The 25,719-nt window shown below is 37.5% G+C and overlaps 2 protein-coding genes across 2 annotated transcripts; both read right to left on the minus strand.

Moving 5' to 3' along the window:
• Window positions 1–1,523: 1,523 nt before the first annotated feature.
• On the minus strand, window positions 1,524–2,483 carry LOC100668318 (olfactory receptor 8K3-like). Its single transcript, XM_064289316.1, has 2 exons — window positions 2,270–2,483; window positions 1,524–2,179 (listed from the first exon to the last, which is right to left on the minus strand). The coding sequence occupies exons 1-2, from the start codon at window positions 2,481–2,483 to the stop codon at window positions 1,524–1,526; spliced, it is 870 nt and encodes a 289-aa protein (XP_064145386.1).
• Window positions 2,484–17,785: 15,302 nt separating this feature from the next.
• On the minus strand, window positions 17,786–18,913 carry LOC100661795 (olfactory receptor 8K3-like). Its single transcript, XM_003423081.3, has one exon. The coding sequence runs from the start codon at window positions 18,731–18,733 to the stop codon at window positions 17,786–17,788; it is 948 nt and encodes a 315-aa protein (XP_003423129.2). The 5' UTR covers window positions 18,734–18,913.
• Between the last annotated feature and the right edge of the window lie 6,806 nt (window positions 18,914–25,719).

The raw sequence follows: 25,719 nt of genomic DNA on the forward strand, positions 1-25,719 counted from the left end.
ATCCTTGCTACATAACAGACCTCACTTGCATTAGAAATACAGCACGGTGCAAACCATGGGATTATCTCATTTTGCTTCTCATAAGTAGGGTGAACAAAAGGCAATGAAAATGTAGTGCACAATAAATATTGACCAAATTTAGGGAAGCCAATCCAATGAAACAGAGGTAGCAAACTTAACTCATCATAGAATATCTTGTTACCCAAGAAAATACACAAAAAATAATTCAATGAACACTTAAAAAAGTTTTTCATATAGATAAGAAAACAACTCATGAAACAAAAAAAGATAATTATTAAATAAAAACAATGAGTGGGGAAGGGATTCCAAAACTGGGAGCAACTCTGGATGACCTCAAGAAATTTATCTTAATTGATGTATAGGTCAGAATATACATTAAAAAAAAAATTAAGATAAATTTCTTGAGATCATCCAGAGTTGCTCCCAGGTTTGGAATCCTTTCCCCACTCCTGGACCTAGGCAAAATGGGTTGATTAAAAAAAAAGTCAGATGCAGATCTGAACCTGTAGATTGCTAGATTGTAAGGTCTGTTGATTTAACAAATTTACATGTGAAAGTAAAGGCATTAATAAGAAAAGAATGGAACTTCAAGGTCTAGAACGCAGACATTTGAGCAAATTTAGATAACTGAGAACTTCAAATCATCATACTACCCTGAAAATTCTTGCAATCTGGCCTGAACCCAATATCCCCCTCAGGAACTTTGACAAAAGGCAACAGCTGACACAAACACAGTTACAAAAACATAAGACCTGATGCAGTAAAATTTTTTCTAATAGTTGAAATAAAAGAAACACCAGAATCATTGTAACTCCACTTGTGTGCCTACTACTTCTTCCTATTCCCACTCAGCACATCCACTCTCCTTGCCTGATTTCAAGGTTCCCAAAACATTCTCCTGGAGCCCCGGTGGTGCATTGGTTAAGAACTTGGCTGCTAACCAAAAGGTCAGCCAACAGTTCAAATCTACCAGCCACTCCTTAAAAACCCTATGGAGCAGTTCTACCGTGTCATCTAAGGTCACTATGACTCAGAATAGACTCAGTGGCAAAGGGTTTTGTTTTAGAGCACATTCTCAAAAAAACCAAATGCACTGCGGTGAAGTAGATTCTGACTCCTAAGGACTCTATAGGACACAGTAGAACTGCCCCATAGGGTTTACAAGGCTGTAAATCTTGGTGGAAGCCTACTGCCACGTCTTTCTCCCAGGCAGTGCCTGGTGGGTTTGAACTGCTGACCTTTCAGTTAGCAGCCAAACACTTTAAGCGCTGTGCCACCAGCCCAACACATTCTTCTGCACAATGAAATTTACTTAATTTTTATGTTTGTGATCCATCTCTTCCCTTCCAGGAAGGCAAAGGTTTTTATTCTTTTGCTTACTCTTTTGTTCCTCAATGCATTTAGAAGCATTACTAACACATAGGAAATTTATAAATACATGTGGAATGTATTTTCATTCTCTATGGAGACACACAGGTAAAGTCTGAAGCCCATGAAATAATTCATAGGAACCTTACGATGCATTGAATGGTAGAAAAGATGTTGCTTATTTTTTTCCATGACCTATGTAGGGCATAGTTTACATCTTTGTTCCGAAAGCTATAAATCAAAGGATTCAACACTGGAATAACCAGGGTGTAAAATATGGAAGCCACTGTATCAGTTTCAAAGGAATGACTGGACTTGTGGCTCATGTACATAAAGATTAAAGTCCCATAGAACACTACCACCAGTGTCAGGTGGGATCCACAGGTGGAGAAGGCTTTGTTCTTGCCCTCAGCTGAGTTCATCCTGAAAATGGCTACAAAAACGAGCAGGTAAGAAACAAGAACTATTAGAAGGGATGAAATCAAATCAAAAGCTGCTAAAATGAAAATGATCAATTCAATTTCACGTGTGTCTGAGCAGAGCAAAGATAACAAGGGGAGATAGTCACAGTAGAAATGCCTGATGACATTGTAGCCACAGAAGGATAAATTAAAAATCTTTATGGTGATGAGAAGAGAAACAATCATGCTGTAGAGATAGGGGATTGCCACCAGCACCCTTTGTGACATGATGACTGTGTAGAGCAGAGGGTGACAGATGGCCACATAGCGATCATAAGACATTGCTGACAAAATGAAAAGTTCACTAATGATGAACATGAGAAGGAATGCTAGTTGTATAACACAAAAATAATAGGAGATTGTATTTTCACCTACAACAAAATTCTCTAACATTTTCAGTCCCACGGTTGTTGATTAACCAAGATCAGTGATAGCCAGGTGTCTGAGAAAAAAGTACATGGGAGTTTGTAGCTTGGAGTCCGTCTTGGTGAGGATGATGATGCCCAAGTTGCCCACCACTGAGATCATGTAGATGATGAGGAACAGCCCAAACAATGGAGCCTGCAGCTCAGAGTGGTCTGTGATTCCCGTCAGAATGAATTCATTCAGCACTGTTAGATTGTGTTTGTCCATCTTATTCTATCAGGAAACCTGTTCTCGATAGAGACGTCCACATAGTCAATGACTTTCATGTAGTATCATCTGGTAGATTTTTAGTGTACAAAGGCAATATGCTAAATGAATAAGATAAGTCCAAACTTTCCAATATAGATATTTGAAAGTAAACCCACCTCCCACAAATAAAGCATAGGTCCATAAAGAGAGAGAGAGAGAAAGGAAGAAATAGGGAGAGAAAGAGAGAACTAACTTGTTATCAACTGAGGAAGATTTGCTTCCCAAAGAACATTTCTTAATGCCTGGGATATTTTGGATGTCACAACTAGGGGAAGGGCACTACTGGTATCTAATGGAAGCCAGGGATGTTACTAAACCTCCTATTATATACAGGGTAACTCCTCACAATGACAAAATTTCCAGCACAAAATGTCACTAGGGCAAAAGATGAGAACCCCTGATATAGATATACACATAGATAAAGACGTAAATATAGATATAAGATGCAGGTAAAGATGTAGCTGGAGAAGTAAGTGTATGTGGGTGGGGGCGGGGGTGGTTGGTATTGCAGACCGCCCTTGGGAATCCGGTGTTGTTGGCTGGAGGGATTAGGAGGCACCACTTAATTTCAGGTGCCTGTCCTGGGCGGTAGAAACCCTGGTGGCATAGTGGTTAAGTGCTTCAGCTGCTAACCCAAAGGCTGGCAGTTCAAATCCACCAGGTGCTCCTTGGAAACTCTGTGGGGCAGGTATACCCTGTCCTATAGGGTCACTCTGAGTCGGAATCCACTCGATAACAATGGGTTTTGGTTTGGTTTTTTTTTGGTCCTGGGTGCCTAGACGGAGTGGATGATGCTGCCAGCCCTCAGGCACCTGGTGTGGTTGGGTGAGGGCCCTGCTTAAGAGGCACAGTGGTGTCAAATATCACAGATCTGCAGCTCCCCTTTGGCTGCTGCAGTTGAAAATGGGCTTCAGGTATATGCCCTGCTTTTTTATGCTAATAAGGGCATGCAGTGTTGAATTGGCCCCCACAGGCCTCGGCAGGATGAAGGGCACTGCAAATCAGTGGACCCCTTATGCCAGTGGCTGGACAAAGGGACAGGTCCACAGGGTTTGCAGATTCCTGCCTTGAGAAGTTCAGCCACCTTTTTAAAAATAAAGATAGGATTGATATTGCTTCCTTAGAAAGGGAGGGATGTGAGGGGAAAATTTATTCCCCATTATCCTTTGCTCCTGGACTTTGTTGCTGTGGGAACTTCAACTTTGGGGAATTTAGTTTCAGGACAAGGGATTGGCAAATATATTAACTATGATTTTGCTGAGTTTCTGAATCAATGAGAGATGCTGGGCCTCACTACTAGACATTTTTTTTTTTTTAATAAATTAAAACATCTTTTTTAAGCTAATGTTTGAGTGATCCATTTATTTATTGAGTGTTTCATTACATGCCTGGGAAAAACATTCCTAGAGGATACAATGGGAAGAGGCAGAAGTACCACATGCAATCGTGAAGTTTGGACACCATGGAATTGTAGGTTGTGCCATTCATATACACTAAGACTTGAAGTGCGGCCAGAATGCACCTTAGAGGCAATGATGGCGAGACTGTGTCTTACATACTTTGGACATGTTTTCAGGAGGGATCAGTCCCTGAAGAAGGGCATCATGCTTGGCAGAGTACAGGGTCAGTGGAAAAGAGGAAAACCTTCAACAAGGTGGATTGACACAGTGGCTGCAACAATAAGCTCAAGTATAACAACAATTGTAAGGAAGGCTCAGGACCGAGCAGTGTTTCGTTCTGTTGTGCATAGGGTCACTATGAGTCGGGACCAACTCAACGCACCTAACAAGATGTGAAAGAACCAGTTGAAGATATGCAACATATTGCGTATGGCTATGATTAACATAAATATTGAAGAGCTTCCCACTAGAGTAATCATACAGATCAAACAGAAAAACACACAACTCAGTGATATCTATCTATCCCAAAGAAAATAAATTTGTCAAATCCACTTATATTGTTTTTCATTGAAGGGGCCCCTGAAAATGAGAGAGACAAAGAAAGAGAAAGAGATTGAGAGAGAGAGAGAGTGATAATACTAATCGAGGAGGTTGATATCCAAGTTAAATATTATTACAGTTATAACAAGAAATAATCTGTGATTCATTAAAGTACTTAATGGTCCCCAGTAATCTTAATAGTTGTTGTTGTGAGGTGCCATGGAGTTAGTACTGATCACAGAAACCCCATGAACAACAGAACAAAACAGAGTCCATGCAAAGACGCCTTGGAAGAAAGAAACGTCTACTTCTGAGAGGTCATAGCCATTGAAAGCTCTTTGGAGCACAGTTCTCTAACACACATGGAGTGGGTATGAGTCAGAACTGCTTCCAGCACTGCTGGTTTTCTTGTTTGTTGTTTATTCTTATAATTATTTACATAAAGTAAAAATATTACTTAGCCATATCATGATAATGTTTCAAAGATGCTTATAACCACATAGCCTCTGAAACAAGTTGAGAATATTTGAAAAAAATAATATGAAGAAGAAGAGGAGAGAGAGACTGTAGTTTCAGGCACTATTGAAAAGTAGAATGCACACAGAACTGAATCAGGCATCCTAGTATTTTGCAAAGACTTGGCCATTGAATGGAAACCCTGGTGGCTTAGTGGTTAAAAGCTATGGCTGTTAATCAGAAGAACAACATTTTGAATTCACCAGCTGCTCCTTGCAAACCCTATGGGGCAGTTCTACTCTGTCCTATAAGGTCGCTATGAATCGGAATCAACTAGATGGCAATGGGTTTGGTTGCCATTGAATAAAGATTAGACCTTGCAAATGTCACTGAAACATTCTGGATGTTGGTAAAATATCAAAACAGTCTTACCGTTTTACTTGTAATGAAGCCTCTGTCTTGACTCCCCCATTGTTGCTTAACGTGGCATAATGAGACACATTTGTAGATTTTTTTTTCACCCTTGGAGTTACTCCCTGAGGAGATGCCAAGCAATTTGTTGATTGTCCCTGAAGCATTTGAAAACTTAACAAAATGCCTGGGGGTTGTCAGTTAAATGTCCAGGACAATTTGTATTCACCAGTGGGCAAGTTTTTCTTCGTATAGTGTTTGTGCATGTCTGTATTTATCTATTTCATACATTATTACATTTTACTTTTTGTTAACATGTGATTTTTTTGTTTGATTATATGTCATATATAATGGTATGTATATATACATATATTTTCATTCACTTGTCTTTTCTTTAATGGGAGGCATTCTTTCAGTGCAATGTAGAAACACCCACTGTTAACTGAAAGGTTGGCAGTGTGAACCATCAAGCCATTACGAGCAGAAAAGACCTGGCTATCTGCACCCATAAAGATTACAGACTAGGCAACCCTACAGGGCAGTTCTTTTCTGTCCTATAGGTTGCAATGTGTTGCAATCGAGTTGAAGGCACCTAACAAAATAAAAATCCCTTAATGGTAGATATTTTCTTGTCTCCAACAGAACATTGTCCTACTTTCTTGCTTTGAACATGAACATGTTATCCAGAAAGATCAGTCGCTGGAGGAGAACATCATATTTGTTGACGTAAACGGCCAGCGAAAATGAGGGAAGTCCTCCATGAGATGGGTTGACGTAGTAGCCACAGAAATGGGCTCAAACATACCAATGATTGTGAGGATAGCATAGGGTCAGGCAATGTTTTCTTTTGTTTTCCATGAGGTCGCCATGTGTTGGAGTCAACTCAGTGGCAACTAACAACAACCTTTTATGATGGACTTTTTTCACCTCAGGGCATTCTACCAAGGCCCATTCGTGCTTTTGTGTGAACCAATAATGTGTTCCTTTTTATTGCTGATATTATTTCACGTACGGATTTTCCATAGTTTCATTAGAACTCTTACGTAAGGAAGGGCACATAAACAATTAGAAAATGTCTTCAATACAAAAAGAATTATTGTTTTCTAGAGAGATAAGGATAACAATCTATGAGACAAAAATGTGAAATTAGGAGCCAGTATCAATGCGGTAGGGAAAAAAACGTAAAAACCTGGAAGCTTCTGTGGGTGACCTCAGTAAATTTATCTTAACTGGTATATACACTGATACAGACAAAAATGGCTGATTTGGACAAAACTGGATACAGAGCTGATCATGTTGAATAAAATAAGTTTATTTTGTTACTGTTTCTATTCCTATTATAACATAAAACAATAACAAAGTAAAACAGACTCTAAGGGCTCATATATGAAAGTAAAGGCATTGATGAAAAAAGAGAGGGATTTCAATGTTTTGAAAGTGAATATTTGAACAAATTCAGGTGACTGAGTACTTCAAATCATGCCACACGATGGAGCCTTCTTCCAATCAGAATTAGCCACCCCGGGGCAGAGAATGAGCTCAAAGCAGATGGTGCACTGACACATGCCCACGTGTACACACGTGCGCGCGCACACACACACACACACACACTTTCTACAATTTTTTTTTTTTCCTACCAGACTGGGAAATCACCAGAGATTTGGAACTCTACCTGTATCTACTAGTTTCCCTATCCCACTCAGCATATTCACTTTTCTTCTCTCATTTTCTTAAAACCTTTCACCCCCTGGAACATTCTAATATACCATAAAATTTCTTAATTTTTATGGTTATATGTAATCTCTCCTGCTCAAGAAAGGCAACTTTTTTTTTTTTTTTTTTTTTACTATTTTACATATTAATCTATTTACTGCTCTTAGTAAAGTGACTGGTAGAAGGAAGTATAGAAATACAGGTTGAACTTATTTGTGCTCTTGTGCTGGCTATGCCCTCTGGAAGCACCCAGAATAAAGTTTAAAGCCCATAATGTAATTTATATGAATGACATGGAGGCACACAGATAAGGTTTGAAATTAATGATGTAGTTTATAGGAACCATATGATATATGCAGCTGTAGAAAAGATAATGCCCTTATTTTTTTCATGTCTATATAGAACATGGTAGATTTTTTGGAGACAATAACAATCTATGAGAGAAAATCACACAATTAGGAAGCAATATCAATCTGGTAGGGGAAAAAATGTAAAAATCTTGAAACTTCTATGGCTGGGGTCAATAAATTTATCTTAACTGGTATATCCACTGATACAGACAAAATGGGCTGATTTATATAAAACTAGATACTGAGCAGATCCTGTTGACTATAATAACTTTATTTTGTTACTGTTCTATTACTATTACAATATAATAATAATACTAACAAAGTAAACAGACTCTGAGAACTCAGATATGAAGAAAAGGCACTGATGATGAAAGCCAGGATTTCATGGCTTAGAAAGTGGACATTTGAGCAAATTCAGATGACTGAGTACTTCGAATCATCCTACAGAATTGAGCCTTCTTGCAATTAGAATTAGACACACGAGGGCAGAATATGACCACTAAAACAGAAGGTTTGCATGCTTTTGTGCAAGTGGGCCATGGGCATGCACACATACACACACGCACAGACACATACACTTTCTACAGTTTTTTTTCTACTTCATGAAGAAAATACCTGATACTTCAAACTCTTTCTGTATCTACTAGTCTTCCCCTATCCCAATCAGCTTATTCACTCTCCATCTTTTTTAAAATCTATCACCTCCTACATGTTCTAATATACTACAAAATTTATTAATTGTTACATTTATAATGCATCACTCCTTCTCAAGAAAGGCAACACTTTGTACAGTTTCTTTTATTAATCTACTTACAGCTCTTAGTAGAGTGAGTGGTAGAAAGCAATACAGAAACATATGTTATTCTGTGCTTTTTGTGCTTGCTATCCCCTCCAGAAGCACACAGAACAAAGTTTAAAGCCGGTAATGTAATTTATATGAATGATATGGTATAGTGAACTTTGAGAAAATATATTGCATAATTGTCCCAAAGTCCTATGTAAGGCATATATTCACGTCATAATCCCTCAAACCATAAAACAAGGGATTCAACATGGGGATGACCAGGGTGTAAAATACGGAAGCCAATTTATAAGTTGCAAAGGAATGACTGGACTTGGGCTGCACATAATTGAAAGTTAAAGTCCCATAGAACACTACCACCACTGTCAGGTGGGATCCACAGGTGAAGAAAGTCTTGTGCCTGGCCTCAGATCTTTTCATCCTGAGAATGGCTACAAGAATAAGTAAGTAAGAAATAAGAACTATTAGGAGGGATAAAATCAAATCAAAAGATGTTAAGATGAGAACGATCAATTCAATTTCATGCATGTTTGAGCAGAGCAAAGTTAACAAGTAGAGACCATCACAGTAGAAACGCCTGATGACATTGCAGCCACAGAAGGATAAATTAAAAACCTTAATGGTGACTAGAAGAGAAACAAATGTGCTGTAGAGTTAGAGGATTTCCATCAGCACCCAGCATGTTCTTTGTGACATGATGGCTTGTAGAGCAGAGGGCTACAGATGGCCACATAGCAGTCATACGACATTGCAGACGGAATAAAAATTTAACCATTTATGAACAACATAAAGAAAGCTAGCTGTATAGCACAAAAAATAATAGGAGATTGTGTTTTCATCCACAACAAAATTTGCCAACGATTTTGGGTCCCACAGCTGTTGAATAACCAAGATCAGTGATAGCCAGGTGTCTGAGAAAAAAGTACATGGGAGTTTGTAGCTTGGAGTCCATCTTGGTGAGGATGATGATGCCCAAGTTGCCCACCACTGAGATCATGTAGATGATGAGGAACAGCCAGAAGAATGGGGTCTGCAGCTCAGGGTGGTCTGTGATTCCCGTCAGAATGAATTCATTTAGCACTGTTAGACTGTGTTTGTCCATCTTGGTCTATCAGGAAACCTAGTCTGGATAGAGACATCAGCGTTGTCAATAGCTTTTATGTTGTATCATCTAGTAAATTTTAAGTAATCAAAGCCAGTACGAATAATATGAATCCAAACTTTTCAATTATGATGACAGTATGTTACCTAAAAGAAGTTTCCTTTAAGCTGGATCAATAAACAACCTTATGATAAATGAAGAAAAGTCTTCCTTGAGATCAACATATTCATAAGTTTTATTTTCATTCAGCTTGACAAGTGAAGTTATGAATCCTTCATTACACCATGTAGCTAGATGAGGGCAGAGAGATTAAAGCAATGCTCAGCAAACCACACATTCTAACCACACATTCCAAACAAAAATGTTCTCTTTCCTTGTATCATACATTTCCTGAAACCAGAAGAGTCCATTCTGATTCATAGTGACCCTATAGGACATAGTAGAACTGGCCCATAGAGTTTCCAAGGAGCAGGTGGAGGATTCAAACTGCCAACCTTTTTGTTAGCAGTCCTGCTCTTAACTACTGTGCTATCAATTGTCCAGAAGAGTAACTAGAAAACATTTATTGTTCTAAAGATTTTATGAGATGGTAAGTCATCTGAGACGCAGGGAGGAGTCAGGGAGACCATGAAAAGTAACTAAGTTTATTATAGTAATAGTCCCCAGAGACAAATAGGCACAGCAAGCCTCGACTCAGACCACACATGGAATTTCACCTGGGGACGAGGTAGTAGCAAACTGGAATTGAAGGAGATGGCTTATGTATGGGAAGCAGAGTTGGGTTAACTAGGTTTCTCATCTTTCCTCGGTATTTGGCATTTAGAATAATTCTGTGGGCTCAGGGAGTATAGGGACTGTGCCTATTTATTGGGTACATGGTGCTGAGGCGATTAGGATGGGTACATAGTGCCTCAGAGGAGTGAGGACTTAATAAGGGGAGTGGACATAATCAGCTGCTCAAGAAGCAGAACACACTGACATTCAGCCAGGACTCAAAACTGTCAACACAGCATTTTTAAAAAATGGTATTGCAATTGACCTCTTGATATCTTGACATCAATTTTGAGCTCGATTATTTGGGTAGCCTGAATGGTTGAGAAGGCTTTCAGGGAATAGGGCATCAACTGCCCTAAACATTGTAGAAAATACTTATCATGACAATAAAAAGTAGAAAAATAAGTAGAATTGTAAAATGTTTTTGTCGACTCATCCCTAATTAATTTCCCCGTTTGTAAGGTATTAGCCAAGCAAACGAATCTGAAGTTTTTGGGATGTCTAGATGTGGGTTAACATTATCTTGGTGCAGTTAAAGAATGAGTTATATTTATTTTTTTATGATAATAACTTGGTGTATTTCTTGGGTCAAAATGCTTAGCAGTACTTGTTTGTAACCAATGGAAAGGGTAATTGTGGTGGTCCTGGTTAGAAAAGCAGGATGAGAAGTCATAGTGAAAAGCTGGAGCTCAGGAAGTCAAAGAAAGCACTTGAGAGTGGGAGGTCCTCTTCTCAGGAGGTGAAGGGTTGGATTAACATGAGGGAAAAGTAATCGTTGCTGTTAGTTGCCACTGACTCTGCTTCAACTCATAGTGGCCTTATGTATAACAGACCAAGATGTTGTGTGGTCCTGTGCCATCTTCGTGATCATTGGTATGTTTGAGTCCATCCTTCAGCTATTGTATCAATCTATCTCATCGAGGGTTTCACTTATTTTTGTTGACCCTCTACCAAGCATGATATCCTTTTCTAGTGATTGGTCTTTCCTGATTATGTGTCCAAAGTAAGTGAGCCCAATTTTGCCTTCTCACTTCTAAAAAGTATTCTGGTTTTTCTAAGACTGATTGGTTTGTTCTTCTGGCAGTCCATGGGAGATAACAATAGTCTTTGCCAATACCACAATTCAAATGTATCAATTTTTCTCTCTTCCTTTTTTATTGTCTAAGTTTCTCATGCATATGAGGTGATTGAAAAGACCAAGGCCTGGGTCACGAACTCCTTAGTTACCAATGTGAAAACTTTGTTCTTAAAATTTCAGTAGGTCTTTGCAGGAGATTTGCACAATGCAATATATCATTTAATTGTATGACTTCTGATCCACTGGGCATTGATTATTGATCCAAATAGAAGGAAATCATTAACTTTTTTTTCTTCCTCCATTTATAATGATGTTGTTTTTCATCCATTTGTGAGGATTTTATTTCCTTTACATGCGAGTGTAGGTATGAACCCAAGGGAATTCAAACTTACATCCCCACAAAAACTGATACATAACTGTTCATAGCAGCATTGTTCATAGTAGCCAGAAAGTGGAAACAATCCAAATTTCCATCAATGGAAGAATGGATAAATAAAATGTGGTATTTCATTACAATGTAATATTTGTCAATAAAATATGTTGTACTGCAATGGGCTTGAAACTTGAAAACTTTACGGTAAGTGAAAAAAACAGTCGCAAAGACCAAGTATTTTAAGTTTCCATTTTTACGAAATGTCCCCAATAGGCAAGTCTATAAACACTGAAAATAAGTAGGTAGTTGCCTAGGAATGAGGGGGCTGAGGGGGAATATGGAGAGACTGGTGACGGTCACAAGATTTCTTTTCAGGATGATGACAATATTCTAAACGTGATTGCTGTGATGTTTGTAAAATTCCATGTAAGGGAATTATATGGTATGTGATTTATATCTCAATAAAAGGTTTAAAAAATAAAAGTGACAAGGAAGGGCATGCACCTCACACTTCTAGGATGTACCATTCAAGTGTGCTGGAAACTAGACTAGCACTCCTCCTGTAACTTGACTTCTGAGATTTTCCTACCTCATAACATTTGTGTTCAGATCTCCACTCATCTACTCTTTCTCCAGGGAGCCCAGCAATGTGTGTAGTACTATTTTGTAAGTTCCCTCAGCCCCCTCTGCCAGGTAGTTGTTGTTATAAGGTGTTGGTCCCACTCAATGTGACTCTCTGTACAGCAGAATGAAACATTGCCTTGTCCTGCACCATCCTCACAATCATTGTTATGTTTGAGCCTATTATTGCAGCCACTGTGTCAATGAATCTTGTCAAGGGTCTTCCTTTTTTTCGTTTGACCCTCTACTTGACCAAGCATGATATACTTCCCCAGGGCCTGATCACTCCTGATAATACTTCCAAAGTTCCTGAGATGAAGTCTTCCAAGGAGCACTCTGGCTATATTTTTTCCAAGACAGACTTGTTCATTCTTCTGGCAATGAGTGGTATATTCGATATTCTTTTCCAACACCATAATTCAAAAGCATCAATTCTTCCTTGTCCTTCCTTACTCATTGTCCAATTTTTGCAAGTTTATGAGGTAATTAGTAATGTGGCTTAGGTCAGGGGTAACTTAGTCCTCAAAGGGACATCTGTGCTTTTTGACAGTTTAAAGAGGTCTTTGGCAGCAAATTTGCCCAACATAATGCAACTTTTGATTTCTTGACTGCTGCTTCTACAGGCATTGATTATGTATCCAAGTAAAATGAAATCCTTGACAACTTCAGTCTTTTCTTCATTTATCATGATGTTGCTTATTGATCCAGTTGTGAGAATTTTCGTTTTCTGTATGTTGATGGGTAATACATACTGAAGGCTGTATTCTTTGATATTCATCAGTAAGGGCTTCAAGTTCTCTTCACTTTCATTAAGCAAGAATGTGTCATCTACATATTGTAGGCTGCTAAAGAGTCTTCCACCCAATCTGATGCCACATTCTTCTTCATATAGTCCAGCTTCTCAGATTATTTGTTCAGTATACAGACTAAGTATGGTGAAAGAATGCAACTCTGACACACAGCTTTCTTGATTTAAGCTATGCAGTATCCCCTTGCTCTGTTCAAACAACTGCCACTTGGTCTACATACAGGTCCCCATAAGCACAATTAACTATTTTGAAATTCTCATTCTTCCTGAAATGTTATCTATAGTTTGTTATGATTCACACGGTCGATTGCCTTTGCATAGTCAATAAAACACAGGTAAACATCTTTCTGGCACTCTCTGCTTTCAGACAAGATCCACATAACCTCAGCAATGATATCCCTCATTCTATGTCCTCTTCTGATTCTAGTTTAAATTTCTGGAAGTTCCCTATCAATGTACTGCTACAACCACTTTCAAATGATCAACAGAAAAATTTTACTTGCTTGTGTTATTAATGGTATTGTTAGATAATTTCTGCATTCTGTTGGCTCACCTTTCTTTGGAATGGGCACAGATATGGATCTCTTCCAGTCAGTTGGCCAGGTAGCTGTCTTCCAAATATCTTGGCATAGAGAAGTGACTACTTCCAGCACTGCATCCTTTTGTTGCAACATCTCAGTAGGTATTTCTGCTATTCCTGGAGCTTTTTTTTTCACCAGTGTCTGCTTGGACTTCTTCCTTTAACAACATTGGTTCTCAATTATATGCTACCTCCTGGTATGGTTGAACATTCCCAAATGCTTTTTGATTCAGTGGGTTTGTGTATTCCACCTTCTTTTGATGCTTCCTGCATCATTCAATACTTTGCTCCAAATTTGCAGTTCAAGGTTTGAAATTTTTCTTCAGTTCTTTCAGCTTTTGAAATTCCGAGTGTTTTTCCCTTTGGTTTTCTAACTCTAGGGCTTTGCACATCTCATTAGAATATTTTACTCTTTCTTCTAGAGCTGCCTTTTGAAATCTTCTGTTCAGCTCCTTTACTTCATTTCTTTCATTCTCTTTAGCTACACTATGATCAAGACCAAGTTTCAAAGTCTCTCTTGACATTTTGGTCTTTTCTTTCTTTCCTGTCTTTTTAATGACCTTTTGCTTTCTTCATGTATGATGTCCTTGATGTCTTCCCATAACTCTTCTGGTCTTCTATCATTAGTGCTCAGTGAGTACAGTCTAATCTTGAGATGGTCTCCAAATTCAGGTGGGATATACCCAAGGCCATATTTTGGCCCTCATGGACTGCTTATTAGTAACTTTCTCTAATTTAGAAATTATATGCCATTACTATTTGACACTTGGTGGAAGGGACCAGTTCCTGGAGAAGGACATTGTGATTGGTAATGACAGAGTGAGTGAAAAAGAGGAACACCCTCAATGAGATGGATTGGCACAGTGCCTGAAACAATGAGCTCAAGAATAGCAAAGATTATGAGCATAACCCAGGATGGGGCAGTGATTCTTTTTTGTTGTACATGGGGTCACTGAGTCAGAACCGACTGGCCTGCACCTATCAATAACATTAAGTATTAAGATTATTGAGGTCTATGAAATATTTAATGAATCACTGATTGTTTCTTATTCTAACTATAATAGTATTTAACTTGTATACTCAACCTCCTCAGTTAGCATTTTCTTTTCATTCTCTCTCTGTTTCTCTGTCTCTCTTATTTTCAGATGCCTCTTCAGTGAAAAACTACATAGGCCTATTAGACAAATACATATTTTTGGTTGATGGATATCCTTGAGTGGTATGTTGCTCCTTTTGATCTGTATGATTCTTGTAGTGGGGAGCTCTGTATGTTTACATTAACATTGCAATGTCTAACATATTGCATATTTTCAGCTGGTTCTTTCACATTTTTATCTGTAAATGGCACAACATAGAACCCCATAGTCCCCAAACTTGCCAATTGAATGTGGTGCTTTTGTCTCTTCCAATTGTATCACCTAAGAATGCTTTTCCAGTGCATGTAATGAAACACTAAATAAATAAATGGATCACTTAAACATTAGCTCATGGAAGAGGGTTTAATTTCTATATAATCAAAGCAAAACAAAAAAACAAAGTCCAGTAGTTCAGCCTGATGGCTTTCACTGGTCCAGTAGCTCAGCAAAATCCAAATCAATGTATTTCCCAATCTTTTGTCATTAAATACCCAAAAAATTGAGCTCACACAGCAACAAAGCCCAGAAAGCAGAAGAAGGTGGGAATAAATCTTCTCCTCACAGATCTCCTTCTATACGGAAGTAACATTGACCTTGACAAGCCCCTGGCGACTTCTACGAGTCATTAGCAACAGTGTTTTACCTTTCTTCTTCTTCTTTTTTAAATTCTACTTCTATTTTTTAAAAGGAGACTGAACTTCTCAAGGCAAAAATCCAGAAATCATTTATTAAAATAGGAGCTTCTTTGCTCACTTATTTTGATCATATTTCTTACTATTTAATAATAATTCCTGGTATCCCTCACTGCACATTTATTATAAACCTGCTCAGACTATGTCCTGCATCCACTTTGTGATGGTTTTCCATTATTTGGTTTGAGCAAGTCATGTGTCCAAAATCAACTGATTAGCTTGTTGAGTCAATTGATTAATTCATCGTCTTTATGGAATTTACTTTCTCTCTCAGACATTGTCCTAGGTATTCACTATTTTAGAAACCCCACTGCTATTTCTCTTCTTTTAGTCTGATACCTGCCAGAGTGAAGTTTTATTCTCTGTCATCTTGAGGATGACATCATTGAAGCAAAATATTGATATTAAGAGAGAATTTAGAGTAGTTGTTGTGAGCATGGAAACTGGAGCTAGACCATGCTTGAAACTTGACTGTAATGCATAAAACATCTGTGAACTTGGACAATTAATTTATCTTTCATGAGTTGAACTTGGATAATTTATTAGCCCTCTCTGAGCCTCCATTTCATCTCCTAAAAACCTAAATATTAACAGAACCTACCTCATAGAGTTGTTATGATGATTAATTAAAACCTGAAGAATGATGATAATATAGCATTCAATCAATGTGAAATATTATTACCTGGTAGTGTTCATGACCATCTTAATCTTCTAATTACTTCAAACTTTTCAAAATATTTATGCTCACATGACAATAAAGCATGCATCTTTTTTCTCATATTCCAATTAACTAACTTATTCAAATTTCATTGGCTACACAGGGGATATTATTTTATGATTGTGAACCAAGAAAATAATTTAGACTCTAGTTGTCATTGTTGGGTGCCACTGAGTTGGTTCCAAAACATCACGACCCTATAGTACAGAGCAGAACTGCTCTATAGGTTTTCCCAGGAGCAGCTGTTGTATTTGAACTGTCAACCTTTTGGTTAGCAGCTGAGCTCTTAAGCACAAGTTCCAGGGCTCCTAGGCCCTAGTAGCTTCAATAAAATCCTAGAAATTAAAAAAAAGAAAGAAAGAAAAATGTACGGAAAAATTTGAGGAGTAACATGGAGCTACTATGTCCACAAGGCAAGATAACTATATCCTTGCCACATAACAGACCTTACTTGATTTAGAAATACAGCATGGGCAAAACTATGGGATTAACTCATTTTTCTTCTCATAATAGGGTGAATAAAAATCAATAAAAATATAGTGCATTATAAATATAGAGCAAAGTTTAGGAATACCAAACTGGTGAAAGTCAACTTAGCTCATAATAGAATATCCTGTTACTCAAGGAAATAAAAAAATAATTAAAGAAAAAATTTTTTTTAAGTTCTTCATATAGATACAAAAAGGCAACAACATATACAATAACAAAGACAATTGTTAAAGAAGAATAACCTGTGGGAAAAGGATTTCAGAACTGAGAGGCTCTATGGTTGTCTTTAAGAAGCTTATCTTAATTGGTATATAGACAAAATCGGCAGATTAAAACCAAGTCAGATGCAGAGCTGAACTTGTGGATGGCTAAACTGCAAGGTATGTTCAGTTAACAGATTTTCATGTGAAAGTAAAGGCATTAACGAGGAAAGAATGGAGCTCCAAGGTCTGGAAAGAGGGCATTTGAGCAAATTCAGATAACAGAGTAATTCAAATCATCACCTACACTGAGACTCCTTTCAGCCTGGTCTGAATCTAATACACCGCTCAGAAGACTACAAAGGTTAAAACAGAAGGCAAGGGCTTACACAAACAGACAAAAACACATAATGGCCCTGCAAAGCTTATTCTAATAGTTGAAAAAAAAAAAAAAAACACCAGAATCACTGTGATTCCAATTTTGTACCTAGTACTTTTTTCCCACCCCCACTTCGCATATCCACTCTCCTTGCCTGATTTCGTAGTTGCCAACACATTCTCCAAAAACCCAAACCCACTGCCATCGAGACTATTGCAACTCATAGTGACCCTATAGGAAAGGGTAGAACTGCCCCATAGGGCTTCCAAGGCTGTAAATCTTTACGGGAGCCGATTACCACATCTTCCTCCCATTGAGTGGATGGTGGCTTCAAATCATGGACTTTTCAGTTAGCGTTCAAGCACTTTAACCACTCTACCACAGGGCCCCAACACATTCTCCTGTACTATAAAACTGACTTAATTATTTTGTTTGTGATCCATCTCTCCCTTTCAAGGGAGGCAAAGGTTTTTACGCCTTTGTTCCTCAATACGTTTAGAGCACTTAGAAGAGTAACTGGCACATAGAAGGCAATTTATAAATATATGTTGAATATATTTGTGGTTGCTATTCTCATTGGAGGCACACAGAAAAGGTTTAAAGTCCATAATGTAAATTTATAAGAATCATATGGTACTTCAAACTTTAGAAAATACATTGCTTTTTTTTCTCCAGGTCTTAAGCAGGGCATATTTTACATCTTTGTTCCTTAAGCTATAAATCAAGGGATTCAACATGGGGATAACCAGGGTGTAAAATACAGAAGTCAATTTATCAGTGTCAAAGGAGTGACTGGTCTTGGGCTGCATGTACATAAATATTAAAGTCCCATAGAACACTACCACCACTGTCAGGTGGGATCCACAGGTGGAGAAGGCCTTGTACCTGCCCTCAGCTGAGTTCATCCTGAGAATGGCTGCAAGAACAAGCAGGTAAGAAATAACAACTATTAGGAGGGATGAAATCAAATCAAAAGTTGCTAAGAGCAGCAGGATCAACTCGATTTCACGTGTGTTTGAGCAGAGCAAAGAGAACAAGGAGAGAGCATCACAGTAGAAATGACTGATGACATTATAGCCACAGAAGGGTAAATTAAAAATCTTTATGGTGATGAGAAGAGAAACAAATGTGCTGTAGAGATAGATGATTGCAACCAGCACCTGACACACCCTCTGTGACATGATGACTGTGTAGAGCAGAGGGTTACAAATGGCCACATAGCGGTCACAGGACATTGCTGACAGAATAAACAGTTCGGTAGTTATGAACATAGTAAAAAAAGCTAGCTGTGTAGCACAAAAATAATAAGAGATTGTGTTTTCATCCACAACAAAATTTACCAACATTTTGGGTCCCACAGCTGTTGAATAACCAAGATCAGTGATAGCCAGGTGTCTGAGAAAAAAGTACATGGGTGTTTGCAGCTTGGAGTCTACCTTGGTGAGGATGATGATGCCCAAGTTGCCCACCACTGAGATCATGTAGATGATGAGGAACAGCCCAAACAATGGCACCTGCAGCTCTGGACGGTCTGTGATTCCCGTCAGAATGAATTCATTCAGCACTGTTAGATTGTGTTCGTCCATCTTGGTCTATCAGGAAACCTATTCTGGTTAGAGACATCAGCATAGTTAATATTTTTTATTCAGTGTCATCTGGTAGAGTTTTTGTATGCAAAATCAATAAGATAAAGCCAAACTTTCCAAAACAGGTAGTTGAATGTAAACCTATCTCCCACAACTCACTCCATGGCACCTAACAACAACAATAACAACACATAGAGATAGAGGGATAGGGAGAGAGGAAAAAAGGAGAGAAAGAGAGAGATAACTGGTTATTAGTTGGGATGAATATGTTCCCCAAGGAACATTTGTCAATGTCTAGGATATTTTAGAAGTCACACCTAGGAGAAGGATACTATTGATATCTAACAGAGTCTTGGGATGTTACCAAACATTCTCATATATACAGGGCAACAAAATGTCAATAGGGCTGAAATTGAGAAACTCTCATATAGATGTAGATATACATATAGGCAAACATATAAACATACACACATACATAAAAATATACATGTATACATACACATATACATACATGAATTAAAAAAATAAATTAAAAGTTTTAGGTATATGGATGGTTACTAAGTTTTCTGTTTGGCATTTATACAATGACAATTACATAATGTCATTTACAAAATTACGATACACATTTTAATTACATTATAAAAATTTTAAAGTACAAATTGCCAAAACGTGTGGAAATATTTAATATGCCTTACCTCGAAACGTAGTCCTATGAAAGCTCTTGTGCCACAGGTGGTACAGACTGAAAAAACTTACTTGACAGGTATTGAACACAAGGAAAATCTAATAGATCCTGGTGGGGATTATTTGTCTTTATACCGGGAAATATCCCTGGTAATAGACACATACAGTTGTAGTCTCTGTTATACCTCGACTTGTGTGTTATCTAATAAGATATTAAATCTCTTTATCGAGATCTTCAACATGACCATGTCCTTTCAGTGTTGTTGGATAGATAAATGAAGATTTATTGTTTCAGTGTGCTTACAGTGTTGGGAAATAGCTCTCAAATATCAATTAGATAGTGTTTTTCTTTTTTAATGATGACGGTGAGGTGCCTGAAAGGAGTTTTCTTTACATAGGCATATGTAAATTCTTTTTGTTTGACTTAACTTGTATGTCAGGGCTATGAGGAGTAGATTGACTAGTGTGTTATCCATATAACTGGCTCTGGCCATTCCCTACACTATCTATCTTCGACTCCATGAGGAAAAGTGGACCATCAGTGCTACAGTCTTTTGGATAACATATCGTCTACTTAAGTTAAAATATTTTAATATGAGTTTACCCTAATGTAAATTTACTTAAAATACATCCTCCCCTCAGGAAAAGTGTGTGTCAGGATTGTGTCCTTTCACCATACTAATTCAAACTGTCTGCTGAGCAAATAGTCAGAGAAGCTGGACTATAGGAAGAAGAACAGGGCATCAGGATTTGAAGGAGACTAATTTACAACTGGTGATATGCAGATGACACAATCTTTCTTGCTGAAACTGAAGAGGACTTGAACCACTTACCGATGAAAATCAAAGACTATGGCCTTCAGTATGGATTATACCTCAACATAAAGGAAGCAAAAACTCTCACAACTGAACCAATAAGCAGTATTATGATCAGTGGAGAAAAGTTTGAGGTTGCAAGGATTTCATCTTACTTGGATCCACAATCAACACCCATGGAAGCAGCAGTCAAGAAATCAACAGATGCATTGCATTGGGCAAAACTGCAGCAAAATATTTAAAGTGCTGAAAAGTGAAGATGTCACCTTGAAGACGAAGGTGCTCCTGACCCTAGCCATGGTATTTTCAATAGCCTCATAAGCATGTGAAGGCTGAATGATGAATAAGGAGGGCTGAAAAAGAATTGACACCTTTGAATTATGGTGTTGAAGAAGAATATTGAATACATCATGTACTGGCAAAAGAACAAACAAATCTTTCTTGGAAGAAATACAGCCAGAGTGCTCCTTAGAAGCAAGGGTGACAAGACTCACTCTCACATTCATTGGAAATGTTGTCAGGAGGGATCAGTCCCTAGAGAAGGACATTACGCTTGCTAAAGCAGAGGGTCGGGGAAAAAGAGGAAAACCTTCGATGAGATGGATTGACATATTGGCTGCAACAATGGGGTCAAGCATAACAATGATTGTGAGAGTGGTGTAGGACCTGGCAGTGTTTTGTTCTGTTGTACGTAGGGTCACTATGAATTGGAATCTACTCAATGGCACATAAGAACAACAACATGTCTTCCCCTTAGGGGAATTTTCTTTATAACTAACACATGCTAAGTTGTTTTTATCAAATCAGATGTATTTGCTCATGGAAGATCCTAAGAAAATGAGAGGAAATTTCAGCAAATTGAGAAAATGTAAGGTCATTGTCACTGATTTTAAATAATGAAGTTTCATTAAAAAATTCCTTTTGGAGAGAGATTCTTTAGTTTAAAGGAAAAATATTACTCAAGAGCATAAGACCAAATGCACTGAAAAGATATACACGGATTCCTGGTTTTTATTTTAACTCCTTTGATACATTAAGGATGCAGGTAATTCTCTGTATTATTATATAGCACATAAACCCAGTAAAAACCAAACCCAGTACCATCGAGTCTATTACAACTCATAGCAGCACTATAGGACAGAGTAGAACTGCCCCACAGAGTTTCCAAGGAGTGCCTGGCAGATTCGAACTGCCGACCCTTTGGTTAGCAGCCGTAGCATGTAACCACTATGCAACCAGGGTTTACATATAGCACACAGTGTATATAAATATAAGTATATTGAAATTAAGATATACATAATAACTAAACCCAATCCCTAAAAAGCCACAGGTTAAACAAATAAATACCAGAGAAGGATGAGGATGGCAGTTTAAGGTAAAAGAACGAATCATTCGAAATGATGCTACTTACCATGAAAATAGCAGTACCAGCAGCCTCTGAGTCAGGAAAAATCCAGCATAGAGGCAAATATAATATTATCATGCTTAATTACTGCATGATTACAGGGGAAAGACACTACCTCATATAAAACATTGTGTATAAGTTTGAGCCTTCTAATACCCTAATTCCTTCTTATGCACACACAGTGCTTATGTCAGAAAAGCAACTGTTGATCTTTTCCTGCCTGGAGCAAAGGAGAACAAAGAAAGCCAAAGACTAGAGGAAGCAGTTACTCCAAAGGAAGAATGGCCCCACATGAACCACTAACTGCTTTAAAATGAGACCAGAAGGAGTAGGTGGTGCCTGGCTTCCACTACAGACAGCACTGACCAGTGTCATAATAGAAGGACTCTGGTGGAATGGGTAAAAATTGTAGAACAACAACAACAAAAAAAAACTAGACCAGATTTAATGGTCTGAAAGAGATTGCGGGAATCTCCAAGACAATTTTCATAAGACAATCTTGTAACATGAAACTATAGTCTCTTCTGGATGCCACCATTCAGTCAAAAATAGATGAGGCTATAAAGTAAATAATAACATCCTTGAAGAAAGTGCTTCTTAGAACAACCAACTATATGAGACCAAAACGGTGACACTCGCCTAAAACCAGAGATGAGAAGACAGGGACGGACAACCAAGCAAGCCTAAGGAAAACAGGGAACAAAGAGAGGAAATGGAGAGGGTGGTAACACATAGCAGGCATTGAAACCATGGTCATGAAACAACTAGTGATAAGAATCATTGATTGGAAAATTAATTTGCTATATAAACTATTACCTAAAGCACAATAAATGTTATTAAAAAAAAACACTGAATTGGGTATCAGTAGATATTGCAATTAAGAAAACAACTACAGTGAATGCAGTAAACTCAATACAAGTCTTGCTTAGTTGCAATGATGAAAGGCTGAAGGAAAAAAGCACTTACATTGGTAAATGATGATTTTTCTATTAAGTCAGAGAAGCTAAAAGGACTGTCAACAGGTTTGGAGCTCTATGGAGAGCACCAAATTAAATTTCATAGTTTACTGTCTTTGTTGAGTGTCTACTTCTTACCTCAAAAAGCTATGCTCTTTGAGAAAATTACATCTTCCAGATCCCACCGGAAATTGAAGAACATTGTATATATTATACTATTGTCATAAAACTGGGCACTTAAAATTTTCCTAAACTCCAAAAAATTGTTTTCCACACCTCAACATGAGGCATAAGATGGAAATTTATTTATTCCCCATCAAGAGGTTAGTAAAAATGCACACTTATATAGTTATTTAAATAGGCATTAAATATTAAACTGTATTTTAGAAGGGTATAAAAAGAGCCTAGAGCCAGTATATAACTAACGATTTGGAAAGACATCAACACCGGAGACTGAATACATACAACTTCATAATTCTGCCACAGGATTTTTTAATACTGCATAGTCTTCCTTTACTTTCATATTTGAGCTCTATTATTTACATAATTAGGCCACCTGTGAGGTGCCAACGACGAGGAGCTCAGCTACGAACTGAAAGATTGGCAGGTCTAGTCCACTTAGAAGTGCCTTGGAAGGAAGAAAGATCTACTTGTGAAAGGTCACAGCCATTGAAACCCCTATGGAGCACAGCTCTCTACACACATGTGGTGGCTGTGAGTCAGAACTGACTCTGGGACAACTGCTTTGGTTTTTTGTTTGCTTTTTTATTCATGTAATTATTTTTATAAAGTAAAAATATTATTTAGCCATATAATGATCATGTTTCAAAGATGCTTATGAGCATTTAGCCTCGGAAACAAATTGAGAATATTTGAAAAAAATCATACGAAGAAAAAAGGGGGGGAGATGCTGGTCTAAGGCACGATTGAAAAGTAGAATGCACATAGAACTGAATCAGAAATCCTAATATTCTGCAATGAATTCACCATTGAATAAAGGTGGGACTGGCAAGTGTCACTGAAACTTTCTGGATATTGGTAAAATATGGAAATTGTCTTACTTTTTACCTGTAATGAAGCCTCTGTCTTGACTCTCTCACATGCTTTTTAACACGGAATGATGAGAACAATTTAAAGGTTTTTTTTTCACTCTTGGAGATTCTCCCTGAGGAGATGCCAAGCAATTAGTTGATTTTCCTGAAGCATTTGATAGCTTAACAAAAATATGTGGTGGTTCTCTGTTAATTTTCCGGGATAATTTGTATTCTTCTGAGAGCAAGTCTTTCTTCAGATAGTGTGTATGTATGTTTGTATTTATCTCTTTCATGTATTCTTACATTCTACTCTTTGCTAACTTTCCATATTTACCACCCAGGGATCTGCATTAAAATATTGTATCTATAAAATAGAGCTATCAATATTCCCTCTTCTACGGTGGTGGTCTCTTCAGATGGTATTTCTTCGTTTGCAGTTGTCATTGTTGCTCTTATTGTTATTGTCAAAGTTTTTTTATTATTTTTTTTCTTTTTGACCTCAGAAACAGAAATGTTATACTTGCTTCTCATTTCATAGTCAATTGCCATCATCCCTCTGTTTAGGTTTTTTGCTTGTTTATTTTATTTTCCATCATTAGATTTCAATCTTTTTTGTTTTTTTCCCTCTGTCCAGTCCTCATTCCAAAACTTCTTTCTCACCTTCATACATTTTCTGCTGTGCTTGACATAATGCTCTACCATGTCAACACACCCTTTAACGTGTGATATTTTGTGTGTAACATTTCACTATGAATATATATTTACTGTGCTATAAATCTTTTGCTGCATTTTGTCATTGTAAATATTTGTAATGTATCCATTTGTGAGTTTTTTTTTTTTTTTTTTGCCCTATGTAATGGTATGTGTATGGCATAGTAGTTAAGAGTTCAGCTGTTAACCAAAAGGTCAGCAGTTCAAATCCACCAGGCACTCCTTGGAAACCCTGTGGGGCAGTTCTACTCAGTCCTATAGGGTAGCTATGGGCCAGAATCAAATTGACAGCAATGGGTTTGTTCTATTTATATATATATTTATTTATATTTTATATATATAATTTACATATATATATATATAATTTTTTTTTCACTTGTCTATTGTTTAATGGAAGGAGCCCTGGTGGTGGAATGTTCAAACACCTACTGCTAACTGAAAGGTTGGCTGTATGAACCCACTAGCCACTCCGGAGAGGAAAAACCTGGCCATTTGCACCCATAAAGATTACAGCCTAGGCAACTCTATGGGGCATTTCTACCCTGTACTATAGGTTGCTATGAGTCACAATCAACTCAACAACACCTAACAAAACAAAAATTCTTTAAAGGTAGATATTTTGTTGCCTCCAAAAGAACATTGTCTGACTTTCTTGCTTCTGGCATGTCATCAGGAAAGATAAGTTTCTGGAGGAGAATATCATATTTGGTGAAGTAGAAAGCCAACAACAACGAAGGAAGGCCTCTATGAGATATGGATTGACACAGCGGCTGCAACAATGGGTTCATACATACCAATGATTGTGAGGACAGCACAGGGCCAGGCAACGTTTTGTTCTGTTTTACATAAAGTCGTCATGAGTTGGAGTCACTCAGTGGCAGGTAACAACAGCAGGCTTTTGTGATGGACTTTTTTCACTTCACGTGATGCTATTGAGGTCCATCCGCGCTGTAGTATACATCAGTAATTTGTTCTTTTTTACTGCTGAGTATTATTTCATGTATGAATTTAGTATAGTTTGATTACCTATTCACTCAGAAGGGGTTGTTATACATTTTAGCTATTATAAATAATGTTTCTGTGAACATTTGTGTAAGGGTTTTTGTAATGAACATAATTTTTCATTTCTGTGTGAAAAATGTTTAAGTGAGGGTAGTTTTCATTTTGACAAAGTCCAATGTGTCAATTTCTACTTTTCATCTATATATTTGCATAACAAACTTTAAAAAAAAAAAAAAACTACATGTACCACTAATTCATTAGTTTTTATTATTGAGTGCTATTATTACCTTGCTTGAATATATCACAATGTATTTATCCATTCTCAAGCAGGGGAACATTTGGTCTGATTCTAGTTTTTGAGTATTCCAGATAAAGTTTT

This window comes from Loxodonta africana, chromosome 7 (assembly GCF_030014295.1).
Source record: "Loxodonta africana isolate mLoxAfr1 chromosome 7, mLoxAfr1.hap2, whole genome shotgun sequence".
Lineage (NCBI taxonomy): Eukaryota > Metazoa > Chordata > Mammalia > Proboscidea > Elephantidae > Loxodonta > Loxodonta africana.

Bases quoted from the DNA above. Each gene is read 5' to 3' on its own strand.
- LOC100668318 (XM_064289316.1), bottom strand. From the start codon at position 2,483: ATGGACAAACACAATCTAACAGTGCTGAATGAATTCATTCTGACGGGA. The intron at 2,180-2,269 runs GTTAATCAACAA...TTATACAACTAG, and splicing joins CCTGGCTATCACTGATCTTG to CATTCCTTCTCATGTTCATC.
- LOC100661795 (XM_003423081.3), bottom strand. From the start codon at position 18,733: ATGGACGAACACAATCTAACAGTGCTGAATGAATTCATTCTGACGGGA.